General features: G+C 40.8%; 1 protein-coding gene across 1 annotated transcript in view; it reads right to left on the reverse strand.

The window, feature by feature from the left end:
- plxna3 (plexin A3) overlaps positions 1-18,014 on the reverse strand; it is an 88,203-nt gene that overhangs the window by 23,266 nt on the left and 46,923 nt on the right. The window contains exons 7-13 of the mRNA XM_022763904.1: positions 17,640-17,780; positions 13,854-13,954; positions 10,946-11,069; positions 10,167-10,323; positions 9,930-10,029; positions 8,558-8,672; positions 3,173-3,373 (exon numbers count right to left, since the gene is read on the reverse strand). Coding sequence (XP_022619625.1) covers positions 3,173-3,373; positions 8,558-8,672; positions 9,930-10,029; positions 10,167-10,323; positions 10,946-11,069; positions 13,854-13,954; positions 17,640-17,780 — 939 coding nt within the window. The remainder of the gene's footprint in view (positions 1-3,172; positions 3,374-8,557; positions 8,673-9,929; positions 10,030-10,166; positions 10,324-10,945; positions 11,070-13,853; positions 13,955-17,639; positions 17,781-18,014) is intronic.

The raw sequence follows: 18,014 nt of genomic DNA on the forward strand, positions 1-18,014 counted from the left end.
GAGGCTCATTCTCAAGCATCAACCTCTGAGGCTGAGGAATGAAGCCAACAATGAAGTACCAAAAACTGCAGTGCCTCTAATGACCACTGGAGTCTGGCTTCAAATGTGAGTCAATCCCCATAGACTCCCATGTTAAAATGTCCAACTTTACAGCAGAAATAAACATGTTCACAGCCTGGTACAAAAAAACAGTTTTGTCACTATAGCTAATTTCCTCCTTCATGACAACTGTGCGGGAGGTGAATTTTTATATAACTGACCTGTTTAGATTTAATTAAGGCTAAAAGTTATGGAGAATTGTGGGCGTGGCCGCTTCGAGTGACAGGTGGGTGAGCGTATGCTTGCGGCAAAGTGGTATGCACCGAATTCTCGGCTCCACACACGCCCCCACCTCTTTGTTGCAATCTGCAGTCTGTTGTAGTCTGAGGTTAAATCTGGATCGTGAGGAGGCGGAGCCCTTGTCCAATGAGGTTGAGGGATTGGTTATGGGTGGGGTGGTTTCCTCAGACCACACAGTGGACAATGGACAGAGGGACTATTTCTTCAGCAGAAAGTAGTTCCAAAAGAACTAGTTCAGCGGACTGTACAGAGTAACAATGACTGTTCTTTTAAAATTTTGTGTCACAAACTAAAAACCCTCCATTGTGTTAGTGACATTTCAGATATGTGTGTCTTAGACTGAATCAAACTATTTAAGCAACCAGATACAATAATAAGAAATATTTTAATTTTAATTTTATTAATTGATTTGTGTGAAACGACCCTTCAAATTAACTTGTGGGAAACAAGTTCACCTCTGTGACGCACTGTAAATACAAACATGGAGGTCTCCACCCAAACTAATTTACGGTTCATGAAACAGAAATTCCTGTTCATGTGTAAAATCAGATATATCACTGCATTGAAGCAGCTTCAGTATCTACAGTAACTACATACAATAAACAGCGTTTTCATTATTAGTCCAACGATCTTTTGCCTTATTTCCATAAATGACGCCTGCAGTAATGACGCTGCTGCTGTGTGACCACAGCCCCTCCCTCAGTGCGGAGACTCAGTGAACACCACACACATTTAATAAAGTCACATGTGTTTGGTAAGAGTGAGACAGAGTCTGAGAGAGGAAGTTTCAGGGTGGGAGGTTTAACACTGATACTGAAGGAGATACTAGACTCATCATAGTAACAACATCAACACTTCCTCTTTAAACCATGAAAACATCTGATGTAGATTCATGGTAACTCACTGTTACTGAGGCTGAACCTGTTTACCTTTCACCTCTGTTTTAGTGTTTGGATCATGAACACATCACATGACATCACTGTCATTTATACACGAACTCACTGGAAATATGGAGGAAGATGAATCTACATCTGTAAAATGAAAGATAAGCTTCAATTCTGCACATTTTAAATGAGTACAGAAAACAGGAAAGAAGGCAGAGGAGAAAGATATGAAGGGAGAGGAAGAGGAAGAGAGACAGGAGGAAGAAGAAGAGGAGAGAAAATTGATGAAGGAAGGATGAGAAAGGAAAGGAGAAAGAAAAGAGTAAAAAACACCTTTAGAATGAGCGGAAGGAAAGATGGAGAGATAGATGAGGAGGTAAATGTAAAGAGGAGGAAGAGAGAGAAAATGTGGTCATTTACCACCCTCTGTCTGTTCACATCCAGCTTTCATCTTTCAGCTCTTTGCTTCCACACATCATCATTTCATCACACCATCATCCATCAGGCTGAGGCTGCCACGCAGAGGAACAATGTGTGACATCCACACCAGCATAACACAACTGAAAACTACATACTGTGTTCCCCTGCTTCTGGTCGTTATGCTAAACTAAGCTAAGATAAGCTAAGCTAAGCTAAGCTAAGCTAACCAAGTCGTGCTAACTGGAGGAGGACCAATGCTTGGCCTCAGTCTATCACTGGTGTTACAGCGGATCAGATGTCATCACGCTCCAACAAACAAAACAAAAACGATTCCATAAGTGGACTTAAAGGATTTGATAAAACCCTATCAGACTTGACCATGATCCCGCCTCACACAGGAGATACTAGACTCATCATAGTAACACCTCCTGACTGTAACTGAATCCTCTACAGTCCATTAAAACCATTAAAACCACAGTAAACTGTAAAACCTGCTCCTGTCCGTGGAGACAAACTGCCACTGTGCTTTTATTTTGAAAACTCAATGGAGAAGAATGTGTGTGCAGAATGTTAAGACAGCAGGAACACTGTGTGTGTGTGTGTGTGTGTGTGTGTGTTGTTGTTGTACTAAATGGCCAATTTCCTCTGGGAGTAGTAACTTAATTAAATACAGACAGACGCACACAGACCATCTGTATGTATATGTATGTGTATGTGTTGCTTGCTGCTCACTGCATTTAGTAGCGGTATGTCAGTGTGTGTGTGTGTGTGTGTATGTGTGTGTGTGTGCGTGTGTGTGTGTGAGGTGTCTTTGGGGCGGGCTCACCGACAGGAAGACAGATGAAGGACAGGAAATGAGTGCAAGCAGACAGACAACAGTTGGTGTGTGTGTGTGTGTGTGTGTGTGTGTGTGTGTGTGTGTGTGTGTGTGTGTGTGTGTGTGTATATGTGTGTGTGTGTTCTGAAGCAGGATGGTGGATGGCGATTCTCAGTAAAGGACAATAATCAATCAGTCTGTTGAGAGTGTGTATATGTGTGTGTATTTCTGATAATTGAATCCCAGTCAGACACATCAATACCGACTGTCCACCTGAAATCTGACCTCTGACCTCTGAAGGTCAACGGGTCCTCTTTCTCTCCCTCTCTCTCTCCCTCTCTCACTCTCACACACACACACACACACACACACACACACACACACACACACACACACACACACACACACAGGGTCAGGGGGGGTCATGCCGACTAATGACTTGAAAGTCACCCTGACGTTGCTGTGACAACCGTAGAGATGGGGTGGAGAGGTGCAGTCAGACTGGTGATGTCATCCATGTTTCAATACAAGGGAAGAAAGCTGTGTGTGTATGTGAGTGAGAGTGTGTGTGTGTGTTTGCTGATGCTGCAAGTCTCACAGTGGACTAAGTGACCTTCACTCTAGTCTCATCTGAGTGTGTGTGTATGTGTGTGCGTGTGTGTGTCCCCTTTATAGTCTGAGCAGCAGTGCATGCTGGGTGATGTAGTCTCACCGAGGTGTTCTGACACTGGATGCAGGAGGAGTTGAAGCGGACGGCAGGGATGCGCTGAACTTTGCCCTGGATGCTGAACACACACTCGTAGTTCTTCTGACCCGACTGAGGCTGGGGGAGGTTACGAGCTCGCAATGTGATTGGACGAACCATCCCAGCCGGGACCAGGATGTCAGAGGTTGGGAGGATCTGAGGACAGCCCTGCAGACAGAAAGAGAGAGGGAGGGGGAGGTGTTACTACACACTCTGCTATCAGTGTCAACAAGAGCCCTTTGACAGACCCCCACCCCACATGTTCCTGAGAGTAATGCACCCAGACTTAAAAGGTTCCTGTTCTTCTTCTTCTCTTTACATTTTACAGCCAGAAACTCAGAGTGAGCAGAAGAGACACTGAACTAAAACTACAGAGGCACAGACACATGGTGGAAATCTAAGTGTTTTAGAATAAAAAGTGACTCTAATGTCTGTCGGAGGACGAGTCTGCACCGGTTCTGTGTCAGTATCTGTTGCAGTGATGTGAGGATCCTTAAGCGCTTTACACAGACAGAACCAGGAGGCTGTGGCAGCGTTCACACTAATAGGTTTTCATTTTAAAACAAAAAACGATCTCTGTTCAGAGGAGCATTTTAGCTCTGTATTACAAATAATCTCTGTCTAAACGAACACACTTGAAAACACATATCACATGACCATTCACATACACTGGGCATGTGCGAGCCGCTGTAAACAGGAAGCAGATTGCCTACTCTGCAGTTGGTTAGTTGAACAGAACAACAGCTGCTAGCAAAGACAACAAGGTCAGTACCACTTGTAATTCATTATCCATGTTGCTTTCACCACTGGTAGTCTGGTAATCAAGGAGCGACCGTGGGTGTCGACGTCATCATTTTCAAAGTACTGCAACACAACCCCAGAGTTTTCAAAATAAAATGGGCCCAGCAGAGTTTTCTGAACATCTCTGTTTTAGGGGTTAAAAACTCTGGAGGCTGTGGACGGCAGGAGGAAACGTAGCAGGAGAGATGAGTTTAAAACTAATATGTAGTAGTGTGGACGTAGCCTGAGAGGTTTCAGAAAATGTCGAATTTGTCAGGGTTGAGTGAAGCACAGCAAATACTAATCTGATTTAGGTTTTTTCTCTTAACTGCACTTCACTGAGAAATAAAAACTATTCATTAATTTATTTAGAAATAACAGAGCAGTACCCCAAGAACACTATGGTGATAACCAGTTTGACTGGGTATGAAACACTGTGGTGGTGAAGCAGGAGGCTTTAACTACCAGAGGAAAATGAACCAGACCAGGATCCTGCAGGGAGGCGGACCAGCTCTTGGTTGATTGGATATTGGATAATTCCTGGAACTGAGAAACCAGAGGAACTAAAACCCTTTTAGCACATTCCTGTTTGTTTTATCAGAGGAACCAGGAACAAACTGAAGATGATGATGATGGACTGAAAAATGATAACAATATCGTGAAACACAAAGACACAACAACACAGTGTCTAAGCACTCTTTACATTAACAGAAATATTGATTAACAGATGATCAGCTCTAGAAACACAGTAAGAGTCTGCGTGTGTCTGTAACAGTGCAACACACACACACACACACACACACACACACACACACACACACACTCTCATACTGTGTCTCTGTTCTCAGTCAGTGACGACAGACTGTGATAAGCTATCTGCCTTTGTCGCTGAGTGTGTGTGCGTGTGTGTGTGTGTGTGTGTTCAGTAATGGACAGGTGGCGACAGATCCAAGCTTTGGAACTTCCTGGGGCTGCTGGAAACACACACCCAAACACGCATGCATGCACAACCACGCACACCCACACGCGCGCACACAAACACACAAACACACAAACACACACACACACACACACACACACACACACACACACACACACACACACACACACACACCACACACACACACACACACACACACACAAATCTCATTGGGTCTGTCACTGGAGTGAAACCTTTATTAATGAGCGTCACCACAGTAATTAATTGCCTTGTGACTGACAGGAAGACCATTAGCGCCACAGGAAGTGGAGCGAGCACAGTAGACGCCAGAAGTGACTGTGGAGCCTGTGTGACAGCACGCGTTTGTGTAACAGCTCATGCGTGTGTGTGTGTGTGTGTGTGTGTTTGGGATGAAGGTCAACCGTGGCTCTGAGTCTCTCTGCAAACACTCGACATTTCTCCAAACACTCGCTCACCTGTGACAGACTGTGCCACAGGTGAGTGCGACGCCGCGGCGACAGAAACATGACACAAGATGATTTTACATCAAACTGACGACTGAGGAAGATGAACTGTGAAACGTCTCGGGAGAGGAAGACGATGAGCTGAGGAACACAACTGACTGTCACTGTAACAAGTGAAGGTTCTCGTCACTGTGGTCTTATTTAAAGAGACACGCCACCAATTTACACAGTAAAGCTCAGTGTAGTGGGGATGATGAGTCCTGAAAACAGACATGATGTTTTCTCAGATAATAATCCTGACAATGTGATGTCTTCAGGGTTTCTTAGCTGGAGACACATTATAACATAAATCAGTCCAACAGCTTTATGGAAGCACAACACTAAATCACAGGAGTGTCCCTTTAAAATGACAAATCTCAACACAAGTTCCAACTTCAGGAGAAAACTGAACATGATCTATATATATGAGAACCATGATGGACTGAGTGATGTCAGGAGTATGTAACATAAGCACAGCATCGAACTGTAAGGACTGATTTTTCATTTTACATGTTGTATCTTATTGTTGTATTAATGGTTCATTTAAGATCTGGCCGAAGGACAACTGTTGAAAATTAGATTTTTGGCTACACCAGCACATCTGTAGCGCTGCTGATCACGTGCACTGTTCCTGAATAAATAACAGTGGGACAGTCCAGTGTCTGTGGTTAGTTCATGAGTCTGTAACTACAGTGGGACACAGTGTGTACAGCTGCTGCTCTGTCTCTTCTGCTTTCTGCTGACAGATTCTTTTTATTTTCAGCTACAGATGAACAGATAGTCTGTGCAGCTTCTCTCTGTCCTTCTCCATCTTTAACTCTTCCTCTCTTCCTCTCTCCCTCTGTGTGTGTGTGTGTGTGTGTGTGTGTGTGTGTGTGTGTGTGTTCAGGACATGAAAAAGAGACTTTTAATCTGAAAGAGACTTCATCCTGTTTAAATAAAGGTTAAAGTGAAAATAATAAAATTTCTGTCTCCTTCTGCTTCTCTCTTGATCTCTTTTCCTCTCTTCTTTCCCTCCTCTGACACTCTCATCTCTCCTCCTTCACTCAGCCTAAATGCCTGCTAATTAACATTAATTGCTGTGATTGGACGCTTTCATGTCAATTAAGTGGCTATTCATCTTCCATTAACCAATTAGCCAATCAGAGGTTGTTATTGTCACCCTGTAATGCACTGAGCACCAATCACGTCAACGAGACGCCCAAACAAGTGGATCCCTGCTCACTGTCGTCTCTGCTAACGAGATAACGAGCCGACTGAGAGCAGCTCGGCTCGTTAGTCACAGTGACCTGGTGTAACACTGTGGTTCCTGTTACACAGCAAACTGTACGGCCTCTGAAACTGATTCACACACAGTGGCTTCCTCTTTAATTTGACTTCTTTTAAAATCAACTTGATTCACCTGCCAAAATTAAATTAATCATTTCAAAGTCTAATGATGATGTCTGATGTTAAATATAAAAATAAAAATCATTAGATTTCTGATGATTAGTAACCAGGATTATCACTGCTGTTTGGATGTCGGCTGATTTTTTTTTTTTTATCAGTCACATTCCTAGTGATCACTCACTACATCCTGCTTCTGCTTTTAGACTTATTTCCATCTTTGGAGGCTGGTTTGTTTTCTGTGAAATGACTCTGACGCTCCTCTGGTGTTCCTTTTTTTTCTACATTAATTTATACCTGTCAGGTTTCTGTGAGTTTTCCATTTCCTTTTCAAACCGGTTACACAGTTCTGGATGTGTGACAACCTTCAGTTTGACACTCTACAGTGTATAATGAATATGAAGCTTTTTCAAAAAACATCTAATTACTGAATTTACATCATTGTTTTCCAAGTCTTCCAGGTCTGATTATTGATCGTTCTCTGAGGTGTGTTTTCTGAAAATGTCCCTCGTCGTTGCCTCTGTCTGCGGTTGAATTTTAAATCTCAGAGGTCACAGTGTCCTTGAACGCATCACTAAGGTGTGCGTGTATTTCCACTCTTCACTGTTGACCTGAAGCCGCAGTTGTTTACCAAACCATGTAATGACAGAGAGAGCAGCTCCACTCAGACACACTGCAGCTCAGATACATGTAACAAGCTGAAATAACCCAGTTTAACAAAAATAAATGAAATGTAAAAAATAAAGAAATGTATAACTGTAGTTTTCAGACGTGTGTTAAACTGATTCTTTTTGTCATTGACAGAGAGACTTTCATGTAAATGTTCCTGACAGCTTCATTCAGAAGGAGCTGTTGTAAAGTTCACTGAACGAGGCAATCTGCTGCCGTTCTAACCGCCGTGTGCCACGCCCACTGTGTCACGCCCACTGGGCCACGCCCATGGGTGGGTCACACCCACTCCTCCACTTGCTGGGTCTATTTTTTCTGAACCGGCTGAAAACTGACTTTTTTTTATCATTTACTGTATTTCATCTGTTACTGAGTTTATCTGAGCACATCTATAGAAAATCTAGTTTTTGTTGTTTGGAGGAGAAGGAGGGAGAGCACGTCATCCTGTTCTGTGGGATCACATGTTTGTGTTATGATGAACCTGAATTCAGCATCAAGTTGTTCTGACTTCTAAATAAAAACACTGTTAATCACTGTCATCACTGAATCATGATGTTCGTATCTCAGATAATTGAAGTTAAATATATAAATGACAGCAGCTGTGGTGAGAGGCCGAATGCACTGGCATTTAAAATGAGTGATGACAGATAAAGTTACGTTCAGGTACCGACACACGGCATCTAAATGATTATTCACAGAGCTGGAAAACATGAAAACATTACAAATGTTTCTGTAGAAGAACAGACGCTCGGCTCCTGAAACGTTTCCAGGCAACACTGAAACAGCGACGCAGCCGCAACTGAGCTGGAGCTCAGCCGGATCCTGGGGACGTAAGGGGTCGGGCTGCAACACTGATGGATATTAAATATATTTTGCCCTCAAAGTCTTAATTTTTTTAATGTAAATAAATAAAAGCCAAAACTTCCTGTTTTCCTGCTTCATTTTTTCACTCACCTAAAGAATCCTCATTACTCTAACCTGTGTGACCTTTGACCCCAGAGCACAGCACAGGGTCACTCTGTGTGTGTGTTTTTATGCGTGTGTGTGTGTGTGCGCGTGTGTGTGTGTGTGTACCTCCATGTTGCTGACTCGTCCCTCCTGAAAGGAGCAGTCCTGCAGGTTGTTGGTGCAGACATGACGGTATTTACACCAGTGACATGGAAACACACTGCTGACACAGGAAGTACACCTGAGAGGGAGAGGGAGAGAGAGAGAGAGAGAGAGAGAGAGAGAGAACTGTGCTTGAGATTTGACGACAGAAAGAAAAATACTGAACATCTGAGTCGGGACGTTCTGGAGCCAGTCGGAGTCTGTGTTTGGGATTAAAGCCCATTGTTGTCTTTGACTGGTCCACATCCAGCTGATCTCTGATCTGTCACAGACCTCGGCAGGTGAGGATGAACCTGGTTTGGTTTCTGGCTGCATCAACAAAACAGTTCACTGAGGCCAGACTGTCCATTGTGTTCCAGCCTGGAGACCAGGACCGGACTGTTTAAGATCCAGTCTCTGAATCACGCCCCAGTCTCCAGGGACTCTGCAGGTCCCTGGAGACTGGAGAGGATGAGTTCAGTTTCTTTTCTTTCTCTTAAATTTCGTTTACGGAAATCCTAAATAATTTCCCTCCCTGTCCATTGTTGTACATGGAAAAAATGTTTACACGTTGCAGCTGAAATGTGAGAATGTTTGACATTTCTACTGAGAAATAACTGAGACGATTATTCAATTATTGCTGTAATAATCAATTGGTGCTGATAAGTTTTGTTTTTATGGACCATTAGTCCATCAGCTGATTGGTGCAGCTCCAAGAAGAATTAATCTGTTTTTACTGTTAATCCATCCAACCATTATCTGCTGCTTATCTGGACCAGATCACTTTAATTTAATGATTTCATTATTAATGATTGTGCTCGGAAGCAGTGGAGATGGAGGTGACGGAAGAATAAAGACTCGCACGTTCACACCCTGACAGGTGAAATGGTAAAACATGTTTTAATGTCAGTCTGTGAGATTTTAACAAGGTTTTAAATTTCACCTGGTGAACCTGCACAAACCCGACCAGGTGTGTGTGTGTGTGTGTGTGTGTGAGATACACACTCTCAGTGGGGAGACAGGAAGTGTTTCTATGTTTTCTGTATGCAAGGCTTACAGCTGCTGTTACCACAGCAACCAGGGAGCAGATTATGTTACCCCTCAATCTGCCCCCAAGGGGGAGGGGGGAGGGCATGTGCACAAGGGGAGGAGAGGAGAGGAAACAAGAGAAGTAAGCAAACAAGGACAAAGGGAAGGAGAGGAGACAAGGAGACAGAAGAGGAGACAAGGAGAGCTAACAGAAGAGACAGAAGAGAAGACAAGGAGTAGAGACAAGGAGAGAAGAGAAGAAACAAGGACACAGGAGAGGAGAGGAAACAAGGATACAGGAGAGGAGGTGAGGAGGCTGCAGACTTACGAGTTGAGCACAGAGCAGTTGTAGTAGATGAAGCTGGTGGTGATGAACTGATGTCCGGTCTCTGTGGAGCGAAGACTGAGCTGAACCACTCGCTTCTCTCCTGAAATCAAGAATTAATAATGTTATTAACGATAATCAGCTGATATAAACATGTGACAGGAAGCAAAAATACACAGAAATACATCACCACCAATCAAAACCTGTGTGTGTGTGTGTGTGTGTGTGTGTGTGTCTTACCGTAGGAGTGTGTGTGTACTGGCAGGTCTCTCAGTGACGGTGACAGACACATCACCTGACCTTTGGCCATCACCTCTCCGGGGCTTTCACTCAGGTCCTCAAACACACAGGAGACACCTCCGGACAGAGCCGGGACGTTCTGCACCTGGATGGTCAACTGGAGGGGGGGGGGGGTGACTGTTAGAGCTCAGTTTGTCACTGTAGTCACTGTCTAAAGTGAACACCATAGTCCTTCTGGTCAATTCTCATTCATTGCAACAAAAGATGAAATAATTGCTGACTTGCGATAACCTTCCTGACTTGTAAAATCCTGTGTCACAGTATTGAGATTCTCCGTCCATATTAAAAACCTTGAGGAAGAACTTATTGTAACCATGACAAACATCTCCTGTAATGCTCCTTAGTGATGGTATCAGAGGGTAGGAACAAATAAAAAAATTGATTTCTTACAAATCAGGGTTTTTTTTTGTCAGTTTGACAGATACATACTCTAAATACTACAATTCCCATGAGCCTCTCTGGCTGTTGCTATGGAGAAGAAGCCAGTTATATGTCAAGTTTCCATTCAAATATAACCAAATATCCAGTAAATGAAGAAAGCTCAGACGATGAAACCATGTGGAGAACCTGTTGGAGATGTGACATTTCTGTTTGTTTACTGTGTTAATGTGATGAAGGTTCAGCCTCCTCATCATCACTCCACACAGCTGATGTCTTCCGCGTTGGTGCTGGAGATCAATAGACATACAATTAAACACAAGTGATGTGTGAGTTTATACCTGTGTTGCCGGGGAGGTGACTGACATGTTGCTTGGGGTAACGGAGATGTCGACACACTGGTCCAATCGGGTGTTGAAGTGTTGAGGCTCCTCCCACTTGTCACATGCCTCCTGTGTGGAACACCTGGAGGGGTCAAAGGTCACCACAGGGTCAACATACTGTACAAACAGACACACGCCTGTTTATATTAAAAATAAAGTTCTGTGTAATTCAATCGTTTTCAGATCTTTCACTTATTTATATTTGATTTAATTGCTTACTTCATATTTTTCAATATCAATAAAAATAAAAATATAAATATATTATATTATATAAAAATATTTTTAATTTTTTAATTTATTTCAAAATTATGTAATAATTGGTTCACTTACTTTTTTACTTCTTACATTTTCATTTCGTCAACTGATTACTTTTATTTTATCTTTAATTATTAATTTTCAAATTATTTACTATAATTCACAATTTTCTTATATTTTTATATTGATTTATTTAAATCTAATTAATTTTCTTATATTTTTCTTATTTTTAATGTATCAATTTAATAATATAGAAATAATAACTTAATTTTTCACTGTTTATTTGTCACATTTCATTTTTTGTAATATATATTTGATTGCTAATTATTATTTTATTTATTTGTTCATTTATAATATGTGAATTAATTACTGTTCTGTTACTTATGTATTTTTCAATTTAATAAAATACTAGCTAATTAATTTATTGATTAATTCATTAGTTTATTTTTCTGTCACATCTTAATTAGAAATTCATGAACTAAAATTTGTGTAATTTTTAATTCAAGTATTTCTCCCCAAACAAAAGATTATTTTTATTCATGTTATGTTTTTTCTCTTTGTTGAACAGGACTTAATTAATAAAGTGATTAACGAAAGAATGAATGACAGATGAAATAATAAGTCTGGACTGCAGGTGAAGCTTCATGTTCTTGTCTGCAGAGAGCAGCAGCTCCAACATATGCACCTCTATACACAGCAGCAGCCTGCAGTAATGATCTGTTTACTTCTAATTAACAGCAGATGGACAGAAAGAGAGAGAGGAGGAAGAGGAGGAGTGGGGATGGAGAACAGAGAGTAAGCAGAACAAAGTTTGTTTTTCTGCAGAATGCCTTCACAATGGAAAGAGATAATACTTTATGAATCAGTCATAAAGTTTGTTTTTCTGCTGCCTCCTCTGCATGATGATGATGATGATTTCTGAGAGATTAAAAGTTTATTTCTCTCCTCTTCATCCTCCTCAGTCCTGCTCTCTCTGTGTTCACTGGTAAGCACTTCACTCTCTGATTTTACCTCATCTACTTCTACTACATCTCCCAGAATGCCTTTCAGCACCCCCACACAAGTGCCAGGAGTTTATTTAGGCTTTAAAAGCAGGTGGATAAAATGAAGAGCGGCTCCATTCTGTCAATTTATTAATATGTCATCAGACAACAATCACACTGGGAACATGGACGCTGGACGCAGATACTGATCCTGATCATAGATCATCTAGATTCTGCTCAGATCTTGGATTTATTAATTTAACAAAGTTTAAACAGACTCCACAGACACATCTGTCTCATATGAAATAATTTTTTACTATTAATCAATATGTGGACATTTAGGGAAATGTGTCCGTCTCAGTTTCAGATCAGTTTTCATGTCTGTTCTGTCCACAACCCAGAGAGATTCAGTTTATTGTGATAGAGACAGACAGTTATGTTTCTGTTTGAAAATTGAAAGAAACAGCTGCCATACTATATATCGACAGGGGCTTTTACTTTGAAGGGGAAGCTAGTTGGTGCTAATCCAGAGAGGAACTTCCTCCACCTGCTTGGATCCTGAACATCAAAGAGTCCTGATGACTGTAACGCCAGCAGAGAGTGTGTGTGAACCATTTATAGAAACATTAATGACGCCTCATGGGAACACACATACACACACACACACACACACACATACAGCTTCAGACAGTGTTCAGACCCCTTCACTTGATTTTGTTGTTGATTTTATGTTAAATGGATAAAACTGAACTTTCTGTCCTGGACTCAGGTTTTCTTCTCTGTATTTGGCTGCTATTATCCTTCCCTTGGGTTTGACCAGTCTCCCAGTCCCTGCTGCTAAGAAGCCCCCCTTCCCACAGAACGATGCTGCCCCCACCATGCTTCCTGTGGTCTTATTGTGAAAGGCACTCGAGTCACATTGGGCTCATATCGAGGAAAAAAACATTATTGAGTGACTGTGACTGTGAGCAGTGAAGGATGAATGAAGGAAACATCTTTACACAAGAAACAGAGAATTTCAGCAGCACAGATTTATGTTTAAATGGAAATAAGCAAAATTTCTTGTAATGATGTTTTATAATGTTAGTTTAAACTTGGAGGAAGTTAACAGAAGTAACGTTGGATACTCTACAACCTTGAAATAAATTAAGTAAAAAAATCTCTGAACTCATGATTTTAAAGTTTGCTGCCTTGAAATGTTGAGTTTTTTTAAAGAAAAAACTTTTACACTTAGACACCTTTTCCAGAGTGTGTTATTAAAAGACAAGTTCACGATTTTTTAAATACACTACAGTGCTTACAGTGTATTTGTATTTTAGCCAGTAAAAGCTCAGCATTACGGTTACACACTGTTCAAAGATGGAAACTTACTTGAACGTCACTAACAACCTGACAAAATCAGTTTTTACTGAAGAATCAGAGAAAAATACTATTTGTATATTTGCTAAACCATAGCGACTGTGGAGAAATTGTCCCTGTCCCTTTACCCGTCCTCGTCTGTACTTGTGCCTGCCACTGCACCTGCGTCTGAACCTGCCCCGGTACCTGTACCTGTCGGTTCAGACCACACCTGCAGTGGAGATGTGAGATGTGACTCAGACCGATGGATATAGATAAAAGTTTCTTACTTGTTGAAGAGGACACACCATCCACAGTGAGGGTCTCCAGATCCCAGACAGTCTGAACAGCTGCTGTACTGCTCACAGCTCTCCACCGGGAGTCTGGTCACCTGAAACACACATTTACATCTATGATCAACACGCATGAGTCTCTGCTGCTCCACTTCCCCAAACATTTGTCTTTTTTTTTGTCTTTCTTAGGTTTGTATCTGCATCAATAAACTGAAAATGTCAATGATGACGAGTTCATCAAAGAGGAGGAAGATTTAGAGAAGATGCTTTTGGATTTAAAGTGGAAGCATTGAATATGTTTAAGACATAAATATATTACATTGAATTCAACACCATATCACTTCTATGTGTATGTGTGTGTGTATGTGTATGTGTGTGTGTGTGTGTGTTATCTCAGAGTAGTTAGGTGGTTTACCACTGACAGTAACACAACCTAAGGCCTGTGTGTAACACATTTGTCTTGATTTTGTAGACAGTCACTGTGTGAATCATTGAGCGTGCGTGTGTGTGTGTGTGTGTCTCACTGCAGCAGGGAGACAGTAAACACGGTGAAACACAGTGGACGCTCTGTCTTGTCTGTCTCATTCAGACGTTCACACATGAATACATTCATTGTCTGTCACACACACACACACACACACACACACACACACACACACACAGAGAGGGAGTCCCGTCTCCTCTCTGACCTCATTATCAGGTCTTTCTTTAAAGAAACAGTGCTGCTGTATCTTGTCTCTGCCAGACTTCATTTAGAAAACTGCTGATTCTGCACTTTCTCTCCACATTCATATACTTTATTCACTGCACTGATGCATTGAGTTTAAATTGTGCAGACTCAAATAAATCTACCTGCTAAAAGAAATCCCTTACACAAGTACAAGTGAAAGAATCAACGTGAAACACACTTCATGTCTTCATCCCAGGAAAATAAATTCAAATGAAAAATTCTGATGATGATGATCCATGGTTTTGGCTTTTTAGCATTATAATCAGTATATAAACATGTAGAAAATTGTTTATAAGACACTGTAATGCAATTGTAAGCAGATTTAATAATAAAAATAATAATAATAATAATAGTGTTATCATTATTATTATAAAAACAATATTGTTTTTATGAATATGGATAAAACACAAAGAGTGAACAGTTCATATGGAATTTCTCCACTTAAATATGTGATTTGAAAAATGTAGAAGTCACCTATTTATAATGTTGTTGCTTTTTTTTATCTTTTAGTTTTGGATGTGAATTATTGGAAGATGTTTGCTACTAAACATCTAAATGTGTTTCATGTATTCTGCTCATGTGAAAATTATTTAACATGTGACAAATTCAAATGATGCAGCAGCTGTGGTTTTTGATGTTTTTACATGTGATTCATATGAAGGAGACACGTGTGAGATATTCAAAATAAATTACAACACATGTTTCACATGGAATAAATTTAGTTAAGTGATTAAATTAGAAACACAAATTTCCCTGAACACAATCATGTTGGCTTCAATGATGCTTAATGTCTAATGTCATTACATGTTTTTTTTTCATTTTCATTGCAGCTGTTTTACAAATGAAATAAAAAAATCAATAAAGAATGATTCAGCTAAAAGGAGGCGTCCATGAGGAAATAAACTGTTGTTTAGCTGCAGGTGGAGTTCATCACCTGAGAGCAGTAACACACATGTTGTGTTGTTTATGGGAACTAGCTTGAGGTTCTCCTGAAGCCTGAAGTCTCATGGAGATGCGTGTTTATGTAACACTGCAGTGAAACAACTGAGGACTCATGTCTCTGCCTGTCACTGAATTTTTACCCATTTTTACTCTTTTACTTCCTCTTTTCTAACTGTGTTGTGCAACTGGAACAACGAAACCTCTCAGCAAGGATCAATAAAGTTTTTCTGATTCTGATTCTTTAAATCATCAGCAGCTTTTAACATCTGAAGAAGAATCAATCGAAGTGGTTTCCTCTTTTGGGTGTTTTAATTGATGTTGACCAACTTATCAAAAAACTTTGACTGAAACAAACAAGGTTGGTATCTTTTACATTTTCTATCACAAGTAGCGTTCTGTGAAACTGTGCATATATGTGCTGAGTGTCTGGGTTTGATTTGATCTCATCACTGTAAGTTGGGTTCTTTGGTTGGTTTACAAGGTCGTTTTAAACTTGCTGCCGCCTCCCTTTTCCACCAAAATTAGTGGTTATAACCCAATCGAGTTTGCTTTCAGTTTGGACTGAGGACACACACAACTGCAAGGAATGATGTCATCACATGCACTCACAGAGCACACACACAGAAGCAGTGGAGAGACAGTGAGCTGCTAGCCGCTGTGCACACTGGTAAAACAGATCTGTCAAGTCTCATCCCCGGGTTGGCGCTGCTGTCAGTGTCAGAGCCTCCATGTGAGAGGCTTCGATCAGTGATTGTGTGTTTTTAAAACTGATTTCAGGGCTGCAGCTCACTCTTTCATCCCCATGCGCAGTATAACCACGTTGTTACTGGTTTAACAGCACTGCACTGGACAGGTAACAAGTGTGTTTACAATCTCTGTGCTCTGAAAGACGTCACAGCAGGAAGAGGGGTGAAAATTAGCAGGTTCACCCGGGTGTTGTGTTTACATCACTGCCGATCGGAGCCAGAGCCAAATACCTGTCTACTGCAGAGTCATTTGTGCTGCATGTTTGTTTGTAAACATCATTATATATGATGATATGAAGTTCAACTTTGTCAGAGACTCAGAGTCCTGCAGGAAAAGAAACATTAGAGACCTTCACTGACAAGCAGCTGAGCTCCCACAGCTGTTTACTGACATCAGAACTGAAACACTGAGAACGTCTGAATCACCAACACAAACATCTGAATATGAACATATTTCTGTGTGTGTGTGTCTGTGAGTCTGTATGTCTGTGTGTGTGTCATCAGCTGCACAGGAACTAACAGTTGTTGAACTCAGATCTGCTTCCTCTCAACGGTACAATGAGATTTTTAACATAGGACACACACACACACACACACACACACACACACACACACACACACACACACTCAGAAACAGTGTGTATGGTGGCGCCAGCTGAGCGCTATTCACATTCACAACTTCCTGTCTGCAGATGTTAAAACAAGAGAATTTATATTCTAACAGCCACCCACACACACATACACACACACACACAACACACCCTCATAAATAACTGCAGTGCTGCCAAAATACTGATTTACTCTGTGTGTGTGTGTTTGTGTCACATGTTAAAACTCGTATTTTGTGAAATTCTATATATATAAAACATCAAGTTATAAATTCAATCAAAAATCTAATGATTTAACACTTGTATCACATTTCTTTCTTATTTACAGAACTTTGCTATGTTTTCTATATGTACACAAGCCTAATACAGAACCTCCGTTGGAAATCCACTGATTTAACTCGGCAAGTCTTTCTCATGTATGAAGTTTTGTTTAACAGAACATAACTTTGTTTTCTTTAGTAAAATAATATCCATATCCAATATCTATTGGAAATCAGATGATTTAACAATTTTATGTGGTTATTTCACACAGAGATTATTTCCTTAATCAAAAAAATTTAAGTCAGAACTTCTACTGGAATCACGTTGATTTAACAATCAAAGGCTTTTCTTCTGTACATAGCTGTTCTTTGTTTTATTTATTTATTGAAAAACCTTATTTAGAGCTTCTATAACTTCCACTGGAAATCTCCTGATTTAACTCTGCACTGCAAACATCCAGATTTGTGTGTGTATGTGTGTGTGTGTGTGTATTTACCTGTCTATCACTCAGCAGGTAGATGTACTGATGGTCTGGACTGAACACCATGTCTCTGAGGATTGGCTTCCCTTCTACCACCATCACCGTCTCATAAAGCAAAGCATTCTGGGCCGGCGGCGGGATGCCATCCACACGGATCTGAAACATGGACAGAAGACAACACACTATTATTACTGCTTAGAGCTACACCCAGGGGTGGAGGAAGCGTTGAGATCTTTTACTTTAGTAAAAGTGTGTCAGTATTATCAGCAAAAACAAACAGTAAAATGACACCATTAAAAGTATTATATATATCATATACCACTTGATTGTTACCACGGGTCAAAATTCACCAAAAATCATCAGGATTCATCCCCCGAACATCCACCAAAA

The sequence above is a fragment of the Seriola dumerili genome, unplaced genomic scaffold (genome assembly GCF_002260705.1).
Source record: "Seriola dumerili isolate Sdu_G_001 unplaced genomic scaffold, Sdu_1.0 BDQW01000493.1, whole genome shotgun sequence".
Lineage (NCBI taxonomy): Eukaryota > Metazoa > Chordata > Actinopteri > Carangiformes > Carangidae > Seriola > Seriola dumerili.